Source organism: Echeneis naucrates, chromosome 17 (assembly GCF_900963305.1).
Source record: "Echeneis naucrates chromosome 17, fEcheNa1.1, whole genome shotgun sequence".
Classification (NCBI taxonomy): domain Eukaryota; kingdom Metazoa; phylum Chordata; class Actinopteri; order Carangiformes; family Echeneidae; genus Echeneis; species Echeneis naucrates.
The window spans coordinates 844,872-868,101 of record NC_042527.1 but is presented as its reverse complement, the minus strand read 5'-3'; the positions used below and the strand labels follow the sequence as shown (position 1 = coordinate 868,101).

The window sequence follows — 23,230 nt, the reverse complement described above, 5'->3', positions numbered from 1 at the left end:
GAATTCTGAGTACGGACCAGGTGGACGGTATACTGTAACTAACAGGTTTTTCACCTTTCCAGTCCGAGTGGGAAAGACTAAGAGTGAGGCTTTCAAAAGACCTGCAGCCAGATTTTGTTCTGGGGTTGATTAATAGGCCTGACTGAAATATTGCAGCCACCCCCCCTCCTCGACCTGTGGTACAGGGATATGAAAGTTAACATGGGGGGGTGTAGCTTCATTAATGCTAACATACTCATCCTGCTGCAGCCACGTTTCAGTTATACAAAATAAATCAATATGATGATCAGCTATGAGATCGTTAACTAGTAGAGATTTTGATGACAATGATCGAATGTTCAACAGTCCACATTTGATCGCAGTGTTATTTGAGACTGAATTTGTGGCTGTTTTAATTACAGTTAGGTTTTTGTGTTTTAGCTCCTGTTCTGTTTAATTTGGGTTTTTTAACTTTTCTAAATTTAGGTGGTCGGGGGACAGACACAGTTTCTATAGACCTAAACATAGACAGAGACTCTATTCTATTCTCAGCAGGTGACCGCTATTTGGAGGTGTTAGTTCAGTAAACATTTTCATTGTGAGTTTATGGTCTCCAGTACAACATGAACATTTTCTAAATGATGGTCCTAAAATAAATCATAAAGAAATGTATCTATCAGGGTGTGGCTACTGTGTGAATGGCAAACACACACTGCCACCTGCCTGATAGTCAGGATAGAGTACTGAGCAGGCCAGATTCAGCCTTCGCCCCTCCAGTGGCCCACTTTCTCCTCCAAATATGGTTTATTCTAGTTTCAGAAAACCAAGATGGCAGCAGCCAATTGACAAACTTTAAGCTTCAAAACAGCAGCTCACTGACTATTGGGTGACACCATGATAGGTTGATGTGTGCTGCTCACAGGATTCCATGCACACATTTTCTTTGACTATCAGAATTGACGTGAAATTAAATGCACAAGCATGAATATCGCACTCCACCCTCTCTCTGCCCTTCACTGGACGTGCTAATGACTTTAAATGCCTGGGCAACCTCTCTGTTCAGAACCAGGAACCAGGTGGCTTCTCCAGAGAGAAAAATCTCTCCAAGTGAAGGTGCTGTTTCTAGAGGAAGAGTTCAGAAAAAAATATTTTTTTTTTATCATTTGTCCTCAGACATTGATATTGACAGATGACAGCTGGAGTAGAGTATGTGGTTGGGTCCTGGCATGCTATGGATTAGAATGCAGTATCCGTCTCTTACAGTACTCACTCCCTTTCTGATTGAATTTGGAAAATAGTCTATAGTAATAATAACAGATAAATTGTTGATCCAGACCCCATTCCTCCAATATTAGTCAGTTTGTAAATCCCATATTTGCGCATTGGTGGAATGGAAATGACCTTGATCCTCTGTTTGTCTGTGCCTTCAGAGCAGTGTGTAAAGCTGTAACAATTCCAAATGTTGCTACACAATTAATGGTCTCTGAAATAATTGTGATTAACAATATAATTGTCTCTTTCAGTCCAATTTTTTAAATACTTTTTTCACTATCCAAGTCCAATAATCATCACTATTTGTAAAACTATGTGCTAAAATAGTCATCACCGCTTCTTGACTTGCATTTTTTGCCAACTGGTCTCCCTGCTCATTTTAGTTGATATGAATGTGCATATGGACAAGTGCCAACAACTAACAGTTTAAATCACAACAATAATAATACAAATATATAGCCCTCTGAAAGAAGGGCATGGGGGTGGTGGGCGATAAAAAAAGGTTATTTGTCAGGCAGATTTCAGGCCAGAAAGACAAGCATGTTCAGTTGCTCTGGATTGAGGTTGGACCTCACTGGGCTTGCAATGGTGCCATTCACTATATTTCTGCTATGCCCAGCTGCTGGGGGGGGGCATCCGCTGATGCAGGGGCACTGATTGATTTGTTTAATTGTGCAAACTGTGAGGGATGCTGATTTTTGAGGTGCTGTCTCAAAGTGGTTGTGCCAGCATTTTTTACTGCGACTGTTTTCTTACATAGTCGCCAAATCGCCTCTTCCATATTTGCAGGCTCTCTCCTCTGATTTGGCTTGAAACCAAAATAATCCCACAACGGAGAAGTTGTACTACAATTAGAAACAACCTCCATCTCACGTCTCGTTTTCCAAATTCACTGTCAAAATGATGCTATAGTCCCTCCCTAAATGGCCGATCGTCCAATCATAATTTAGCTGAAACCAGTTGGGCTTGCAGACTCCCTACATTATGACAGGACCAGCGGGACAGTGTCAAGCAACACTTTATTACCAACACTAAACTAAAACTCCAGTGAAACCAAACGTGCACCAGCTTAATGTTATGGGCATTTCTCAATACCGCTTCTCACAAAACTATCCAATTCTCTTTGGATTGTTAATGTTAGAAAGCCGATTTGACTTCGCAACTGTAAATCAATGAAAGTGAGGCGTCCTCCGATGGGACAGTTACTGTTCTGTCGCTCTGCAGGATGCACACAGATGCTGGAAACGTGTTTGATGGATGAAGACAAAAGTGTGATGATATGTTATGATAACCCTTTGACCCATCTCGTGAAAATAAATCCCACCACCCCTCCACAAATTTTCTTTAATTGTGGTTAAACAAAGAAACCGTGATTACGTCAAAAAATCGTGGTGAGACAATTAATTGTTACAGGCCTAACAGTGTGTGCACTCTGATTATTGATTATATCAGGGGAAACGTCCTTATGCTGGAACTGGGCAAATAAAGGCATTGTGCTGAAATACTCATGATTATCCTCCTGATATTTATCCTATGGCATTTTGATAATGTGAAGAATATTATTTTTTCCATCTCTCTGCCTCAAGGTTGCCATGTTATTAGGGCAGGCTTTCACATGATTTTATGTCCACTTAATCCAATCCATATGTGTGGATGTGCTATTATTATGGCTATGCTGTGTAAATCAGACCCAATGTGTCCCTCAGATCTACACTACTTCTTAATGTTAGATGCTTGTCATTAAGTTTCTCTAGTAGGCTAGGTTAGAGCAGAGAAGAGACTAGAAATGATCACGTTCATTACACTCTTTGTACATCTGTCTGTAAGTGTTAAAGATGGCAAAAAGAATGTTTTTGAAACCAGTGTTAAAAGCAGCAACCAAAAGGTAATGTATACAAACAAACTGGACTCTTCCCCTAACCTCTACTAACTAATCATTAAGAACATAAACTCCACACTACTGTTCGGGGTTCTCACTGAAAACCACTTTTTTTTTTTTTCACACAAAGCCAAGGACCTGATCATAAACTCTTCCGAATTTAACTAACACTTTAATATACGAGGTTGCAATAATCTGAGACTGTCCCAAAACCGAATGGTTGAACGTCCAAGAACCAAATAGACACTTTAAACCAAAATGCAAAATGGACTAATATATCAAATTCCATTCAAAGAAAACAGCTTCATTTTACCAAACTACTTTACTTTACTTTTTAATATATTACTCAACTCAAGTGCTTTCAAAAACTAAAAAAGACTGTGTTTGAAAATTTTTCATCAGAATATCCTTCATGGTAAGAAACTGAAAAAACAAGTTCCTGTATGAACACATGGATGATAATCGTACGCTTTCCTCAAAGCATTAAGGAATATAACTCAGCTGGATTACAGCATGGACAGAAATTGCAGCATAGTGCTTAAGTGATTCTGGATTCAAATCCTAGGTTTGAGCCCTAAACGCCAGGGGAATTTATTCGGCTTGCTCCTTTGTGACTCTAAATTGCCCATTGCTGTGAGTGTGAATGTGAATGGCTGTTTGTCTCTAGATGTGATAGACTGGTAAAAGTCGTCCATGCTGTACCCTGCCTTTGCACATGTCATTTGTACTGGCTCCAATACCCTTTATCACTCTCTACCGGTACATGGTATAGACCTGTCACATGAGCATTTGCATCCCCATATGCTCAGAATCATTGTGAAGTGAAGGGCTCATTCTCATTGGTGGAATCATAAACTACGGAGAGTGATTCTGATTATGTAGTGCTGCAGCTGTCTGGATGACATGATGAGACAATGGGGATTCAGCTCATGTTCCAGCACACAAAACAGACATGGTTGAAAACAAGGCCCCACAACCCAAATAAACCTCTTTACTTGCATTCCCATTTCAATGTCCAGTGGACAGCAGCAGCAGGAACTTTGTTAGGCATTAACAAATGATATCCCAATGGTACTGGACTGGACAGAATCCGTGGACACACTTCTCCATTAGCAATTCATTTATTTTCTGAGCAACTAATTGAATATTGGTAACACCCCAGCTAACCATCAAATCGAAGGACATTTATTGGAAAGAGTATGCGTTTCTGTTTGAAAGAAATTCATGAAGTTAGCTGACTAACTATAAGCCTGCAGGACACAACAAGGAGGAGTTTCAGTTTGAAACAACTGGGTCTTTGGATGTCTTTTGCATAAATGTAGACTTAGGCTAAAGTTTAACAATTGACACTTATGTACTTTCTTTTCTACTAATTTTTTCACTCTTCAATCAATTTTACGGTGACGGCATGTGCTCTGTGCATATATCGCCACTAGTCTGTTATTTAACGGTGCTCCTTAAAGAACTACACTGGTCCATGCAGCCTCTCCCTCCACCATCCTCTCCTGACTGTCACTTCAGAGCTTTCACACAGGCTGTATACACTGGCAGATGTTTTTTTCACTTTAATAATGGTTTTGCCAGTCTATTCTTCTCTAAGGAGAGACTCCAATAAAAGAAGCAAACCAAGGCCTGCACCAAATGTTTGTGTAACACAGGTGTCATAGTTTACAAAATTTTAAATTGTGTGATGAAAACAGTGTAGGTCAGTTCAGCAGAATCAGGTACAGTTATGGAAAACAATCCACAAATAGAGAAATGAAAGCACATGGAAAGAGGAGGAGGACAAGAAATACCACGGCCAGACCTGAGAATCCATCCATCCATCTTCCACCGCTTTTCAGTTTCAGGGTCGTGGGGACTAAAGAATAAATAGTCCAAATTCACATTTATACCACACATAGACAAATGAGACACTAAACACTTCAATGGTACATGTTTTTAAGGATAAATAAATACTTTGTAAAATATTGAAAACTAACAATGCTTCTAGCTGAAATTCAAAATACAAGAGAGAGAGTTAATTGAGTACACAGGACTCAGGTGAATCTAGTGTCGACCTGATGGACCTCTAGATGGAGCACAGTGTGCCTGTGAGCTCCGGATCCCTGTCAATGGACGAACACACGGGTTGTGGTTCCGGCACCTTTCAAAATAAAGGTTTTAGCAACAGTGCTCCTGTTCAACACCACGCTGATAAAGTGTATGGTCATTGTTAATGTAGTCGGGTGTCAGAATTTGTATAACGCTGCGTCTGCTCTGTTCTTCCCAAACGGTTCCTTATCACTTACCAGAATCTTTGCTTTTACTTCGCCAGAAGACCTACTTCCGATGGGATGCTGCTCCCGTTAGCTTGATGAAGCAGCTCTTTGTATGTCTGGTCGCGACGCACCAGCCCGACACCGAAGGCAGCTGTCCAGCCGGGACACACAGCTCCGAGCACGGTTCCTGAGAAGGAGAAGTTCGGTTCTAACGTCAGGTATCAAACAAGCGCGTTTCTGGGGACGTTTTCCGCCGGAGGGTTATGGTTAGAAAGCCGGTGTGGAGCACCGAGCATCAACCTAAACTTCAGTGACTTCACTGCTCCCTTTATCGGACTGGGATTGCTTCTCCGTTTTCCTCATTACAAATCTCACAACTCTGTAAAACTAACTAAAAAACAAAGAAAAGAAGCAGCTTATTTTTCTTCCCTTCCAACACCGACAGAGGACACAGAAAACTACTCAGAAGAAGAAGTGGATGTATAATCGGCCATGGATGTAACAATTTACCCGCCTCCTCTTCAGCCTCTGGCCGTGTCAAACCACGCCAGGCTAGGGCAGCCTCCGTACCCCGACCCGGCCTTTGGGACCAACAAGGTAAGAAAGGAAAGAAAAACAGAAGCCACGGCTGCTCCACATTGTCAGCTTTGTGTTACCTGAACAGTGTGTTCGTCTTTATTGAGCTTTGTTAGGGTACAGTTAGTGTTCGTCAAATGCTGTAATTCAAGTCTGAACACGCCTTTAGTTCAATAACGCGTCCAATTAAAACTACTATTAAATGAAAGGTACTTAAGTTTGTGTGCGCTCCACGTTATAAACACAAGATAACAAGAAAACACATCATTTTCCATTTTTTAAGTGAATTTCTATCTTTCTATCTAGAATTAAATTTTTTGTCTTCACTCTCAATGCAATAAAATCCAACACATCTTTTTCTAAAAAATTGTGATTATTTTTTTATTATTATTATTACCTAGTAAAAATGTGAAAATATACTTAGCTTACCAGGGTAATGGTAAAGTGTTTTTTTGCAGTGAAATTGTGGTTATCTGAAGTCATGGTGTAGCATGCCATAGATTTGTACTGAATGTTTCCTCCAGAAATTTGTGTTATGGTTGAAGGTTGTCATTCCTACTTTATAACAATTAAATCAGTGAGGATTATATACAGATCCATTATGACACATTGTGTCAAATAATGACAGACCTCACCAGAAGTTCAGTTGGTGAGGGCTGGCGAGATTTTCATTTCCAATCATCAGCACACTGGCGTGACATGTCATTTGGAGTGCGCCAACAGTGTTCTTTTCTGAAAGAAACTGCCACATGAGACTTAAGGATTGCGTATATACATTCCTATTTTTAATTGTTTTAATAAATTAATCCGTGTACAAAATATTTGGCAATCACTCTCAGCAACTTCAACTGTTCAGAAAATGTTGCTGGACAAACTCAGCCATGTTTTTCAATTAAAACAAAGCCTACACTGTTGCCTTTTTCAAATATCCTGCAACAATGAATTACCATACTGCCAAAACCTAGTCCTCATGGCCAATCAAAGAAAATCATTTTGCAATTATTTTGGACAGATACTGTGATCATGATATGAGTTACAATTTTCAATTCAAGAAAAACAAGACCAGGTCAAAGCGTAGTATGTAGGTGGACATATATGTGGTCAGTGCACAAAACTGAAATATATTTTTGTTCTTTCTAGTGTCTGGTATGATATGGTATTTACATTTATTTTTATTTGCCAGTCACTGATCAGATTGTGACTAGCAACTATCTTAATAGTTATGGTTTTTAGAAAAAGTCCCTAAATTTGTAACTCATTTGTCACTCAATTTTTGGAAAAAATTATGCATTGCAAGCAGTAAACGCCCCCTTAATAGAAACTGATTGCACTAACAAATTTTAAAAGAGCAAGGGCCAATGGGAAACTTCATCACTCACCATTTATGTTACCTTAATGTTCCTGTCACAGGAGGCTGAAGACAAGGACAGGTCACTAGTCTATCACAGCGATCCCCAACCCCCAGGCTGCAGACCGGTACCGGTCCTTGGGTCTTTTGAACCGGGCCTCACAGAAAGAATAAATTATTCTTTTATTAATTATGTTTTATCATTGTTTTATAATAAGCTGAACTATGTTTTATTTTGAAAAATGACAGATTCTCTCCGTTACAGCCGTCTATGACTCACTCTTGACGCATGTCAAGACACTTGTCATGGTCACGAGATACGTTACCGCTAAAATTAAACCCACAAGCTAGCAAAATGATTACAAAAAAGACAGTTTCTTTGTGGAGGGGAAAAGGCCCAGTGAGGAGACAGAAGAAGAGCCTGAGAAAGCTGCATTTAGATTCAGAGTCAGGGGGCAGAGAGGATGTTACGAGGACGCTGCTAATAAAAGTTGCATATGGGTGCACAGTGGATTCATGTTTATTATGAAATTTAGAAAACGGCAGAGTTTTTATGACGATTGTATTATTTCATTTTGTTGCGTTTATCCACCACACCTTAAAGGCCAGTCTGTGAAAATATTGTCTGACATTAAACCGGTCTGTGGCGCAAAAAAGGTTGGGGACCGCTGGTCTATCACATGGCAGACACATCAAGACATGCCATTAACACACATGGGCATTTAGAAATGATAGTAAACTTAACGTACGTGTCTATGGACTCCGAGAGGAAGCTGGAGGAAATCTACACCAACACAGGAAGAACATGCTGATTCTATACAAACAGTAACATTACCTGTGGTTTGAACCCAGAACCTTCTTGCTGTAAGTTGCTGACCACTGCTCCGCTGTGCTGCCACTTTGTTCAAAGATTCTGTGGTTGTAAAAATACAGCAGCAAAACAGGGAAAAACAGGGAAAAATCATAGAAAATAATAAATTAAATGAAAATAGGCTCATCTCTTAATTGTGAGCACCAGCATCAGGACTAATACAGAGATAGTTCAGTTCATGGCTCTCCTTTCCTGCTTAATAAAGACACAGCTGTTTAAATTACTACAAATTACTAACTTTTGAAAATTTACTTCTTGTGATGGGTGGTGCAATGTGTGACTGACTTGCTTACTGCAGTGCACCCTATTGTGGCTAATGGCTAATGTAGAGATGTGTAGAAAATGCTGGTTCTTCCTCCATGTTTCAGTAGAACTTGTGGGCAGAGCGGGAGTGGGGAAAGGAGTGTGACTGGGTGGCAGAGCTTTAGAGAACAACTGAGTGCTGTGAAACAGCATCCAAATGTGAACAGTAATGTCTCATCCTATATCACATTTGAAGATTTGTAAACCTGAATACATGCCATCCATGAGTGGCTAATATATAACTTAGTTAACGCAGTTAGACAATTATTTTATTATTATTTCATAATTGTGTAACTGTGATTTTTATTTTTTATTTTATTTTATTATTTTTTTTTTTTTTTACATAATCACGGTTTCTTTTTTGGGTGGGGGGGGTTATTTTCACGAGATGGGTCAAAGGGTTATCATAACATATCATCACACTTTTGTCTTCATCCATCAAACACGTTTCCAGCATCTGTGTGCATCCTGCAGAGCGACAGAACAGTAACTGTCCCATCGGAGGACGCCTCACTTTCATTGATTTACAGTTGCGAAGTCAAATCGGCTTTCTAACATTAACAATCCAAAGAGAATTGGATAGTTTTGTGAGAAGCGGTATTGAGAAATGCCCATAACATTAAGCTGGTGGACGTTTGGTTTCACTGGAGTTTTAGTTTAGTGTTGGTAATAAAGTGTTGCTTGACACTGTCCCGCTGGTCCTGTCATAATGTAGGGAGTCTGCAAGCCCAACTGGTTTCAGCTAAATTATGATTGGACGATCGGCCATTTAGGGAGGGACTATAGCATCATTTTGACAGTGAATTTGGAAAACGAGACGTGAGATGGAGGTTGTTTCTAATTGTTATTTTGGTTTCAAGCCAAATCAGAGGAGAGAGCCTGCAAATATGGAAGAGGCCATTTGGCGACTATGTAAGAAAACAGTCGCAGTAAAAAATGCTGGCACAACCACTTTGAGACAGTACCTCAAAAATCAGCATCCCTCACAGTTTGCACAATTAAACAAATCAATCAGTGCCCCTGCATCAGCGGATGCCCCCCCCCCCGGCAGCTGGGCAAAGCAGAAATATAGTGAATGGCACCATTGCAAGCCCAGTGAGGTCCAACCTCAATCCAGAGCAACTGAACATGCTTGTCTTTCTGGCCTGAAATCTGCCTGACAAATAACCTTTTTTTATCGCCCACCACCCCCATGCCCTTCTTTCAGAGGGCTATATATTTGTATTATTATTGTTGTGATTTAAACTGTTAGTTGTTGGCACTTGTCCATATGCACATTCATATCAACTAAAATGAGCAGGGAGACCAGTTGGCAAAAAATGCAAGTCAAGAAGCGGTGATGACTATTTTAGCACATAGTTTTACAAATAGTGAAAGTATTTATAAGTATTTATAAAATTGGACTGAAAGAGACAATTATACCCTGACCTCACCCAGAGTGAGCTGGGATTGGCTCCAGTACCCCCCGAGACCCAGAAACAGGAAGCGGTAGGAAATGAATGATGTGAACCAGCAACAAATATTTCATCAATAAGGAAAATAAAGTTTTTAAATAGAAAGTTTGGCAGTTTATTTGTTGTACAAACTACATAATATGCCTGCCCTAGCTCATAAACAGCCAATTATCATGACTATCAATCATTCAACAGGTGTGTTGATCGGTTGCCACAACAATGGACTGAGGCATAAGACAGAATGTGTCTCTTGGTTTCTTAGTGTTTAAGCTATATATGAAACATTGCAGAAAGATCAGCATAACCAAGAAAATGCAAAAAAAAATATTTTATTGCAGTTTTTATTACATTTATCCTCCCAAGAACATTGTGTTGGGACTTGTATAAAATGATGGATATACCTCAAGTCCAAACCCTCAGCTCTCAGTTGTCCGCCTAATGGACAGTGCTGTACAGACTTGCTGAAAACAAGTACCAACCACCACTAGTTTTTTGTGGATTCATCTTGTTATAATAGATGTGTAACAACCGTATGTGTGTATACCTCCTTGAGGGTCACTGCAGAATAAAATGTTTTAAACTCATGTTCAAAAATGCAGTTTACAATTGATGCAGAGAAGCTACAAACAAACTAAGTAGTGATGCTGACTCAGTCTAGAGATATAATTTGATTGGTGCTGCATGTTGATTAGGACCAAATACTGTATATAGTATGAGTTCTGTAACTGACTGTGACATCTGACTTTAGTACAAACTGACTGGGCATGAATGAAATATCAAATTAAATGTTTTATTAGCTTGGCGCATAGTTATGAACTGTAAATGACTGAATGTATAGCTAGCTGCATTTAAGTTCACAATCTAACAGGCTCTGTACACCATGGTGTTGTAAGCTCTGTGTTGTCACTGCCTTATTTGTTTCAGAAAGAGAGGTAGGGGATGTGGATAGAGAGCTGTGTGGTTGGGGGTAGGGAGTAGAGGGAGCTAGTGGGAGAGTTGTTGGGGGTAGGGATGATGTAGATGAGAGAGAGGGAGTGAGAGAGAGAGAACAGAGCAATACAGACAGAGTGCAGTGGGGGTGGGGCTGGGGCCACTAAGGTTTGTGCTATATTTCTCTTTTTTTATTCACAGCTCTGCCAGCTTGATAGAGGAGATCGTGTTACTGTGTTGGGGAACAGCAAGAGGGGGAAGAATACAGACAGAGGGTATTTAAAAACTGTATGTATGTGTGTGGCAGTGGTTAGTGCTGCCGCCCCACAATAATAAGGTCGCGGGTTCGGTTCCTGGCCTGGGCCCTTTCTGTGCGAAGTTTGCATCTCCCCATGTCTGTGTGGGTTTCCAAAGACATGTATGTATAGGTTAAATGGAGACTATAAATTGACCATAGGTGTGAATGCAAGCATGAGTGTTTGTCTCTGTTTGTCCTTGTGTGTTGGCCCTGCGATGGACTGGCGACCTGTCCATGGTGTGTGTCTGGAGAGAAATTACAGTGGCTTCAGACAGTAGTCCAAGCCCTTCAGTATTGCAGTTCATTGTGTTGTAAATGGGAAGATAAAAGGATGTGAAATTTTGGCAAGTTCATTAAAAACTGATATTTCTGAATTCCAGTAGAGAGGGAGTATCTTGTAATGCTGGCACTACAGTGACTTTCCCAGACAGACATTAGATAGACTACTAAGGACAATAACAGTAGTAGCATTCGGATGATTGTGCACAGCATTAAAACGTCCACTCAAAGCATTATACATCTACGTTTATGGCCTTAATGAAGAAATTATGTCCTCTTTATTTACAGGATGCGTTTTGCTGCTATACACAGTACCAGGTAAAGTTGTCAAGTCTATGTCATAGGACACACTGCTGATCTGTGAAATATTTAGTATTTTTTACCTTTGCCAAGATATACAGCTAGTATCAGATGCCTAAAACAGAGTTCCTCCAAATGATGCAATGAAACCGTACAACATGCACTTTATCCATCTATATGACAAGGACATTTTCATTCGTAAAGGAGAACTACTGACTACCCACAGATGATGATCAAAAAGAAGAAAAGCAAAAGGAATAAATTCTAAATGTGCTTACTTGTACAATCATTTGCTCCAAGGAGCAATATCAGATCAGTGTATTTAAGGGTAGCATAAAAATAAAATTTTAATTGCTCAAAGCTCTCCCACTTTAAGGTTACTGCAGCTATTATGCTCTGAGAAGCACTGAGAACACTTAGAGTATTACACTTACAAAACTACTGTTGCACACAATCCAGGCTGCAATGTTTTTTCCAGAAATGGAGTAAAAGCAACAACAGCTGTTAGTAATTGATGAAAAGACAACATGAAAACATAATGGAAATTTATTTGTACAATCACCATTTTGACTGTTAACTGACAAATTGCTTTTAATGGTCCCCAAATCTATCAGATTGACCCAGACCCTGCATGTTCTCCTTTTTGTTTGACTGCCACCAATTTGGTGCATCAATCAAATGCTTAAAGCTATAGTAATTAGGTTCAGAATATGGTCATGGTTGGTGTCAGGATCAACTAGTTCAGCCTAAGAAGTCCTAAACTCTGTTCAAGAAAGTAAAGTGGCAGAAAATTTTGTGGTAGATATCTCAGGGTTCAACCACTACTAAGATGTTTAAAGAACTCTGGCGTTTGCCAGCATTAGCGTTTCTCATCAAATCTTCATCTTTTCCACAAAAGAATGTAGCCATAATTTTAAACACACTGTCTACACACAAAAAGCATTCCTTTTAGCGTAACAATTCACTATTAGCTTGCTGCTAATGCTAGCCTGTGGTCGTGTAAAAGAAATTGTGTTCTAAGCTTGTTGAACAGGTAGTGATGAAAGAAGACTAGCAGGTTTTGATTACATGAACAGTACTAGCACCGCAGTTTGCAGGGATTTTATTGTGCAAGCTGATATTGCAGATAAGATTAAAGTTAAATTTATTAGTCAGCACCACAACAGGGTTATACTCTGTCCTGGTTTCCTCCAGTCATTCCATTGACAAAATATGGTCAGTAAAAGATGTTCAAATTTAATCTAAGATAACTGTTCCAGGTTTTATACTGTTTATTTCAAACAAGTTGTGAAATTCAGAAAAATTAGAAATAATACATTTAACATTTGTGTTATTTATTATAGCATTTCACATGAGATGGATTGTGCCCCCAAATAATAGATAGCAGCAATTTTTATTGCCACAACAGTGTATGTACTGCATGACAAGTTTTCTCCCTCTGTATGTTGTTCCCTTTTTTTGCTACCATTGTTAACATCATATCATAAATAAAGAGCCAGCATGTCACTGTTCATCATACTTGTCAATTGAATGACATGAAGGTCTGGGTGGATGCACAGAGGTGAATAAGCCATGCTGGCAGTGCTCATGAATGTCAACACATGGCCATGAGCAATTCTTTTTAACAAGGAGAGAATAAGTTGTAACAAAGGAGTATAAATTTTGTGAATAAAGTCATACATGTATCCATGGTGAAGTTTAAGGGAGGAAAAAGGAAAGTGACAACAACATCATGGCAAGAATCAGAGAGTGCATAAGAGAAAAGGTTGGGTTCGGGAGGGACAGGGAGAGGGAGAAAGGGCCTAATGTAAACATGATGATTGTGAAAGCTGGGTGAGGTATTTCTAAAGCAAATAGAGAGGAAGAGAGAACAGGGAGGAGAGCAGTAGGCCTTACTAAAGAATGGGGAAATACAGAGTGAGACGAGCAACATACTTTTTTTGCAGGATGGGAAGCAAAATTGTGAACCTGATCGAATAACAGACCTGCACTTTTCCTGTCTCCTCATTGTAAAAAAGCTGAAATCTGTTGTTACTTGTCACAAAATAATGTGAATTGTTGGAGACAGCCTGAGTAATCAGACAGAAGTGGCAACAATAAGTCTTGTCTGTCAGTCACGTAAAGGTATTTCCATACTTGCTACTTACAGTGGATAGATTAAAACAAAACCAAAACAAAAAAGGGTTTCATACATGTCTTTTTTTATTTGCCCATGTAAGTAAAACATTTAATGAAATGATAAATAGGGCTTAGGAAGGTAGCTTAATGATAGCAACAACTTCCTCTTGATTCACAACCTCAGATATTTTGACAGGTTGACAATGACCCCTTGTAAGGTCCCATGCAAACTCAACCTCTTCCTCAAACATCTTTTTTTTTTATTTGCAAACATGTAGGCAACATTGCCGCCTACTCTGTTGATCTCCTTCCTAGTTTCTACACGTTCAGAATGATTATACATTTTTTCCATTTCACTGTATTTTCACTGGGAAAAAAAAACACGAAACAAAGGCATGCTTTTGTATCTTTATGTTATGATTTGTAGCTTCCTGTATTTTGGATATTTTTAATTTTGATTCCAAATCTGTCAATTGTTCAGCAAGATACACAATATTTAAAAAAAATACAATTCAATCATAGTACTTATTAATAATATTGTTAACATAGAATGTACATATTCCAAGATTAACAGCATGCTAACCCAAACTTTATACTGCATCAATGTTGTCAAAATTGCAATATTGCTAAGTACAATACTACATTGCAGGAGATGCAGTAAAAAAAAAAGAAAAAAAAAAAGGTAAAATTGTCAACGTTAACACCATAACAGCAGTGCGGCTCATGAGACAAAGCAGCCCACAAATCACATTCGCCAGACATAAAAGCATGTTTGTATTGCAGAAGACCCAGTGAGCACAATATGATTTATTTTTTTATTTTTATTTTTTTGTGAAAATAAAACGTAAATGTAAAAGATGCCATTCTAGATGACATTGGAGTCATGAATAACCACCAACAAAATTTTATGTAATGTAGACATAGTATTATACCGAACTATGAATAAAAGTTCATTGTGTTTCATGTTTCAGTTGACACGCTGCAACAACACAACCTTTAAAAAAGACTGCATCTTCTCATTCTTATGCTCTGCTTTGCCGGTGTTAGACAGGAAATGCTTGTGAAACAGCTTAAACCCTGCCTCCACCCCAGAATCAACCAATAGACTGCGATTCTAAATCACCTTGACCTCTATTGTCCTCTGTGCTGGGCTTCGTGTTTATCTGCAAGAGCTATACTCTCAGATTCTTGCAATAATAAATTTGCTCCAGGAATTTAAAGATATACCATACATCTACAGTAGTTCTATTATCTATCTTTGGCCCCTCTCCAGTATATTTTTCCTGGTATCACATACTGCTATTGCCTCCTGATGCCATTCTAACCAGCCAAAGTGTCGGCATTTCATCTAATTATCTATCAGAACACAACCAGTCAATCTGTTTGTCCGTCTGTCCTTGTTGGCTATCTTCTGTGATACAGAACATCTTGCCAGACTCACCTCAGCCCCCACCCATCCCTGACAGTCACTGATGATTGGGCGTCTTACAGCATTGTTGATGTGACTGAAGGTGTTTCAGTTGCTTGAATCATGGGGATGGAGTGAAAGGGGTCTCCTGGTTGGTTGATGGGGAGTTGGGGGTTTGCCAAATGGAACAGATGGATGGAAATAGAACACTGCCAGAAGAGACTAATTATCAGAATTTCGTTTCCAAAACAAACATATTGCAATCATATCTCATAACGCAATCATCGCTTCATTGTTTGGGGTGTATGTATGTGTAATTTTTTTGTGACAATGACTTGGATCAATCAACTTGTGCTAGAAGAGATTTGATCAGTTCCTGAGGCATTATTCAGAGTTGTTGCAGTCAGCTTTTGTTCCTGATCACACAGTCATAACTATTGTGATGAAGAAGACTGAAATTCATGGACTTGCGTCGGATGACCTGTTACCCCTCCTGAAATCTGCTGCTCTATATGAGCAAAGTTGAATTTCAACAGCCTTTATATGCTGCAAAGATGAGCCTCAAATCCATCAAACCTTTTAAAATAGTTTTTTCATCCCATTTCTCATCTTATCCATGGAAAATACATTGATTAGTGATCAGTAGCATAATCAATCCTACAATAAGCCTAACTGCCGTGAAGTCCCTCTGTTGAAAGTGAAGGGACAAAAACAATCACTTCAGTGTTTCAAGTGTTTCCCATAAGTTGGACTGATTTTGGTGGGAGGTTAACCCAGGTTATTATTTGCAACTACACTTTACAGATGTTCCCTGAACACCTACTTATGTGGAAGAAGGCACTTTAATATTAAGTTTAACTAATGTATGAGAAATGTGAGTAGTCTTAGAGGGGACCTCATACACTTTCTGCATCCAATGACATTTTCCCTTTCTCGTGTTTGCTATACAGGTTTTATGCATGTAAATGATCAGAACAGCATAATGATGTGACAGAGACATAGATGCTTAAACATTTGCCATTATTGACTTGCTATATCTTGTCCACTTAGACAGATCATCCATAATAAAACCCATAAAAACAGTAAAGTATTAGAATCCTGCCATGTGAAATTTATTATCTGTTGCAGTTCCCTTTTTCTGCTGCCTGACTGTGAGCATCCTTGTTTTCGTGCACCACACAAGCAAGTTGAGGTGGCTCAGTTATATTGTTTATTTTGTTCAGGATCAGGCTCTGGCTGAAATCAATAAAGCAGAATTGTAGCATAACAGCCATGACTGTTTGTTTACTTCAAGATATTGGTGGAATTTGTCGTTGCCATGGTAGTAGCTGGCAAGAAGACCAGTTGAGTCTGGAGGACTCGGGTTGGGCAGCTTCAGAAAGTGGAGGAGGCTTCAAAAGTACATTTTTATTTTCTCACGACTCTTTTTCACTTCACCCCAAAATTTTACTTAAGCAGTAAACATACCCGGTTCCAATTTGGGAACACAATACTTGATGTTGCTGATGAAGCATTGTCATTGTCAATACCATTCATTTTTTGGGGAATTACATATGACTGCTCCTCCTGGCCAAAGGAGATCCTCCGGGAGTGGTTAGGGTTAGGGTTAGGACGCCGACTCTGACAACGGACCTACACCTCCATGGAAAAACAGAACAAGTAGGAAAAAACACCAGGGGAACTAGGCCAGAATCTGCCACTACACTATCGGCTTTTTGGCAGAACAGACCACACCACCATCTTCCTCAAGTATAAACAGAAACTATAAGCTGTAGCCCCGGCAACGAGGGAGGTCAGATGCTGTTCTGCCCAATCAGAGGCCACGCTGCAGGACACATTGAGTGAAGTGGACTGGAACATGTTCCATGAGAGCTCCAGAGATGACGTCAATCTGTTTACGGAAGTGGTGACTGACTTCATTGCAAAGCTTATAGATGATATCATGCCCGTGGTGACTGTGAGGCTCTTTCCTAATCAGAAACCGTGAATCGATAGAACTATCTGCAATGCTCTGAAGGCTCAAACCACTTGAATCTTAAAGCCGTGTGACTGAAATCACTAAGTCAGTTTTAGACAGAAACAGTGAGGGTTTTACATCTGGTCCCCTCTGTTTGGTGAGACGGAAGAAAAAAACTCAGCTCCGCAGCAGTTACTGCTGTTTTTCATATGTAGGACTCTTCCTTGGAAATATAATATATATATACACACATACATCCCAGTGGTAGCGTATATGTCTGAATGCATGTGCGTATGTGTGTTTAGGCTTTCTGTTAACTCTGTAAACCTACACCTTATTTGCATAAAAGCCAACAGCTGGCGAATGGACAGGGTAGTTACACCTGTCTGTCCACCTGTGTGTTTGTGTATATTTGAGTGTCTGAGGCTGTGCTTTACTTCCCCCCACCTGTTCAAACAACCTTGTGTGTGTGTGTTTGTCAACTACGACATTGTTGTCGGAATAAGTTCACTGGATTTAAACATTGTTTTCCTAGTGGGTTTGGTCAGTAATAAATACAGCAACTGATATCATTGTAATTTTTGCTTCGTTTTCGACCTTGAAACAATCAAAATGTTGGACCATGAAAATGAACTAGTCCATTTAATCTGTATCAAAAAAGTGTCAACCCTACATGATGCCGCAAATTTGCTTTGCGAGCTGCTGTTTTAAGCCTCAATTTTTAATTTGGCAGTTGTCATGTTTTATGAGAGCGAAGAAACTATGTTTGGAGAAGTTGGAGCTAAGGAGGAATAAGAGTGGCTTCAGTCTGTTTTGTACTCTGTCCTGGTCATTGTGCATTGTTCTTTTTGACAGATTTTTATTTACTTTTTTATTCTCTGTAAAGCACCTTTTAGTGTCATGAAAAGTATTTTATTTGCTATTATTTTTAATTAGCATTTAACATCATGATATTGTATTGAAGAAAACTTGAAACTAAAGGCTGAGACATAAACTCATTGGGACAAGCTTTACTAAGCTAATAAATCAAGTAAAAACAAAGACAGTTTTCTAATGGAATTCAATACAACCTACCCTATTGTTACGACCAGTCGAGTTCCCCTCCGATGGTTATTGAGGGACAGTGCTGCTCCACTCTGCTGAAGAGGTGTCATCCAACGGCCCACACACCTGTTTGAGATGAGAGAATTCACTGTGTGCAGTTCCTTATGTGAGCCATTTAGGAAACATTGTTAAATTGGTAAATTACAAATACAGAAAACAAGTTTCTTTGCATTTGTTTGTACTTGGGTAGACATTAAATTTTTTCGTTTTTCAAACAGTTTATACCTAATCTTCAGCCATAATGCCCATTTGCCATTTTTGCTGTGGCAGTAAAGCTGCTGTTTTCCTTCATGTCCTCTTGCCACTTGAAGAGATGGCACACAGAGTAGACTGTCTGCTGCCTCCGGCTCCACTAAACACTGTCCTCGCTGACTGTTCTGTATTTGCTGTTTTTAAGTTTTATGTTTAAGTTGACATTGACATTGTTGTTTTTACCTTTTGTTTCTCCAGCTGGACGGGGACACCATGTTCAGGGGTATGCCAGACATGGGCCTTGACTTCGCCTCAACCAATCAGGTTAGTGTCCTAGGTCCATGTTCTTTGATAGATAAAGAGATAGAGAGGGAGATAGATAGATAGACAGAGAGAGAGAGAACATGACAAAGAGACAGAAAGAGAAACACAGAAACAAAAAGACTGATAGAAAGAGAGAAAAAAGAAATTTAGAGAGGGAGAGCAAGAAAGAGACAGGATACAGGAGACAGCAAAGAGAAAGTGACAAAGAAAGTAACAAAGAGAAGAGGCAGAAAAAGAAAAGGGGGAAAACAGAAAGCTAGAGAGAGTCAGAAAGGCAACCAAAGAAAGCGCGCAAATGAGACACAGGGATGATTCTCTGAGGCTTTCTTAAGATCCTATCAACTTTTACCAACCTATGTAAAATAAGAAATGAATGAATGAATGAATAAATAAATAACTAATAAATACCCAGAGAGAGAGGTTTGCTTAAAAACAGGAATACACACGAATAGAAAATTATATGGATTACATCACCTAATTTGTAATCTATTATTTATGTTTCACCTCTGCAGAAGGATTGTCTGTATTTTTAATGATTTGCAGAACAATTTCTCAATTAGAACTATTGAGAATGGACAGTTATCAAGCAAAGTCAACAATGGCTTCATAGTTAAAGGGCACAGAGTTACGGTCACTGTTTTCCATTATTGATGAGTTACTTAAATTCAACATTAAATGGAATTGGAAAAACTGAAAAGGTGTTTTGCCTAATACTGGGAATGGTCCATGGTGGTGTGGGCTTTTTCCCAGTTAGCCCTCCCACCCTGCGGGAGTGTTTGCGATCCTACTCGCTTATCTATGTTTTGGTGCCAGACAAATTGCAACCAACCACATATAATCATTCTTTTTGCATATAAAACCCAAGGAGGTACACTTTAATATCACACATTCAGCATGTCCCAGAATACTGTTTCCTGACACTAATCTCAATAATTGGAATAAAATGTTTGCTTTTACTCAAACCATTGCGCCAATAATCAGGATTCGGGATATACTTTCATTCATTGAGTTCTGTTCCCCCTGCTTCTCCCTGCCTGTTGTAAAAGTTTTTAAGATGGGCTGGATCCCTCCCTCATATTTTATCAGTTTCTTGCGCTACTAAGCCTGTTTTTTTTGGATAGGGTCAGATTTTCATACTAAAGTGACCCCCTTTAAAGTGACAAATTTTCATTCTCAATAACGGTGCTAGAGTCAGGTTCCACTGAGACTTGAGCTCACATGAGTCCAGGTGCTTCTCATTACTCCATTGAACCACAAAGACATGGTGACTAGTTTTATTCAACTGCAATCTCTTGTCTTACTGGATAGGGTTAAGAATTGCTAAGCCAGATCTCCTCCATAGTGAATAGTAGTTTTTTGGTTCAATTTGTTTGAATGCTTCCAGTGGAACCAGCCCTCCTTGTGACTCTGTGAGGGTGAGTTTAGTTGAATTTAGGAATTTGGTATATGAATATGGGTACAATATGACATTATGGAGGAAAAGTGATAATAATCAAAGTTGTATGTTTTGTTACAGGATTGCCAAGTAGCTACTAGTAGCATTAACAGCTGTTCATTGACCAGTTGAGCAGAAGCATTTGCAAGTTCAGCTTCAAAACAAATGCTTTTTCTCAGAGAGTCAGTGTAATGAGTGGAATTATAAAGCTAATAATCTGGGATGAAATTTTAACAATTTTTACACAACATGATCACAATGCTTAATATCATGAATACAACTCCCAAGAGGATCTGGAGAGTATTGCCTGGGAAAGAGTCATGCATTGCTTAAGCTGTTTCAACTGTGACCTTGTTCATTTTAATGAAACTAGATACAGCTACAGATACAATATAGGTATAAGGCTGGGTCAATGTCATGTCGATTTAAAGGTTCTCAAAGTCTCAACTATGGAGTGGTGTTACATGGTTTCCAAGAGATTTGTGATTGTACTGCCTGATTCACACTGCAGGGCTGAGTCAGAGGTCAACATACAATTTAACAAAAATTATGGGCTTCCATAGGACTGCTCATCCAACTTTATTTAACTGTGTATTAATAAATGTCAAATGTGTGGTTTGTGTTTGCGGGAGAGGGCCCTTCATGTTTCCTCCCTTGTTTTGTTCATTCTCCTCCTCATGACCTTTTTTTGACCTCTGACATTTTTCCTGACCTGTGGACCCATTTGACTTTTTGTTCGCCTTTGTGATTCTTCCCACAGTTTCGTCTGCCACAGCCCCCTCACTCTCTCTGCAAGGTGACGCCACCAAACCAAACCTCACAGCACTGGAGAAGGGACATTCAAATGACCGAAACACACCGTCTGCCCTGGGTGAATGAAACACAAACATTGTAACACATTTTAACGTTGCACTGTCTACTGGAAAGAAAGGAGAAGTAGGAGTTTACAGTGAGAAAGATTTAGCATTAGCTGAACCACTAACACTGTGTCCGCCACTCTTGGCACTGATGGTGAACACAGACCCTTCTAGTGAGTAGTAAAGGGAAATGTGTTGTTTGTATGCTGTTCATTGAGGAGGGAGCAGTGTTTAACACAAGGCAACACAACAGGCAAGAGTTAAGTTTTACCAGTCATGTAGGCACCATGGAAACAAAGGAATATAATTTATGAAATAAAGATTGCACTTATCCTGATTTCCCCAGTCCCTGGTTTGACTCATAGCCAATGATTCCCATCTCCTCTCTAACTATTGTATCCAAATTAGGTGTAAAATGTCTGATCAGTGAAATAAAAGTATTTCCTGGCCCTGGGTTGTGTGTCAAACAGAAGTGTCATCACATGCTTTTACAGCACACACACATGCAGACAGGGCTATGTAGCTCCTGTACATTTGTCCCATTTCATTGCTGGGATGTTGCTCCTGAAAAAGAGTTTTGATGTTATATTTGAGCTTTAGCTGACTCTCAGAGGATGGTATAGCTGCTGCGTTACTGGTTTCACAGCACTGCTCAGTGTTTCCCCTCAGATTGTAGCCTTGGGGTGGGGGTCGTCGTCGTTTATGTACAAAAAACATGTTTTATTTTAATGCCAACAATATATAATACAATTTATCTATCTTATCTATTAATTTAATAATTAATTTATCTATATATCTTATCTACCTATCTATCTGTCTATCTTTTATTTATGTAATGTATGTAGTTAATTACTTGTTTAATTACTTACCAATATCAGCCTTGTACAGCCAGGGGGAATATTTCCCCCCTGGCAGCCAAGCTGGGTCAAAGCCCACCATGTGGTGTTGAGCAGACTTTTGCTGCAGGTTGTTGCTCGGACCTGGAGCAGGAGAGCTGCTCTCGCTGCTACTACCAGAGGAGTGACTGGTGTTGCCATCATCACCCTGTGAGCGTTTAAAAACGCTGATATTTTGCTTTGCTTTTCTTGTGACATTTTTCGACACTCGCTGGTGGGACTCTGCTCACCTGTGTGTGCACATCGAGGCAGAACTCCACTGTGTGTGATACAGAGCAAAGAGAACTGTGTGAACATGGAGAGACAGAAATGACATTCTGTAGCTTAAATAAAATAAATAACATTACTATTTTGTTTAATAAAAACACAAGGTAGCTATAGACGTGTTCTATAGGAAAATTAACAGTAAATGATGTCTGTTGTGATCTGGCAGTATATAGAAAATTAAATTATGTTAAATTAGCTTAACCTTCTGGGGGTGCGGACGCCCCCCTAATATAATGGTAGGGGAAACACTGCTGCTAAACAGGTGACATGTATGTTACAGCAGGAGAATGGCTGAAATTACTGTGTTCACCTGGGTGTTGTATCTAAATCAATGTACAAGGGGATAAATACCATGTCTATTCTCAAGTGATGTGACCCAGGTCTGAATGCTAAATGTAGCCTTTTCAATTGCCAACATAAGCCAGATGCTAGTGATTATTTGTGGGCATTTTGACAAGTGGAAAAGAGGACAAGTGTAGATGTGCTTCCAGATTTGTGGAAATTCATGGTAACCAAACTATTAATCATAGTAGTTTCACTTAATGTAAATGCTTTCTGGAGGCTAAATATCATCTGATTTCATAGCCATTTTTTGCACATTTGCCTCATTAAAGAGAACAGCCAGATGTGAAAGAAATTTGTTGTTTATTATCTGCAGCTTTACTCTTGATATAAGACACTTTTTACATTTTCGCTTTGAATGTCTTCTATCTAGATAACTCAATCTGCCCCCTCATCCGTACAGCCATCCCCAGTCATTGACAAACATGACAGCAGCTCAGTGGGCCTGGTGTGGTCATGTATGTGGAAGATGCAATATCACACTCAGACCTACAGACAATTTAGAGTTACCAGTTAACCCAAACATGCATGTCTTTGGATGGTGGGAGGAATCCAGAGTACCCAGAGGAAGCCCACGCAG

At 39.4% G+C, this 23,230-nt stretch overlaps 1 protein-coding gene across 1 annotated transcript in view; it reads left to right on the top strand.

Annotated features, from left to right (window-relative positions):
- The first annotated feature begins 5,497 nt into the window (after nucleotides 1-5,497).
- tox (thymocyte selection-associated high mobility group box) overlaps nucleotides 5,498-23,230 on the top strand; it is a 40,993-nt gene continuing 23,260 nt past the window's right edge. The window contains exons 1-3 of the mRNA XM_029525137.1: nucleotides 5,498-5,988; nucleotides 18,788-18,853; nucleotides 21,049-21,159. Of these exons, the coding sequence (XP_029380997.1) occupies nucleotides 5,884-5,988; nucleotides 18,788-18,853; nucleotides 21,049-21,159 (282 nt within the window). The 5' untranslated portion in view covers nucleotides 5,498-5,883. The remainder of the gene's footprint in view (nucleotides 5,989-18,787; nucleotides 18,854-21,048; nucleotides 21,160-23,230) is intronic.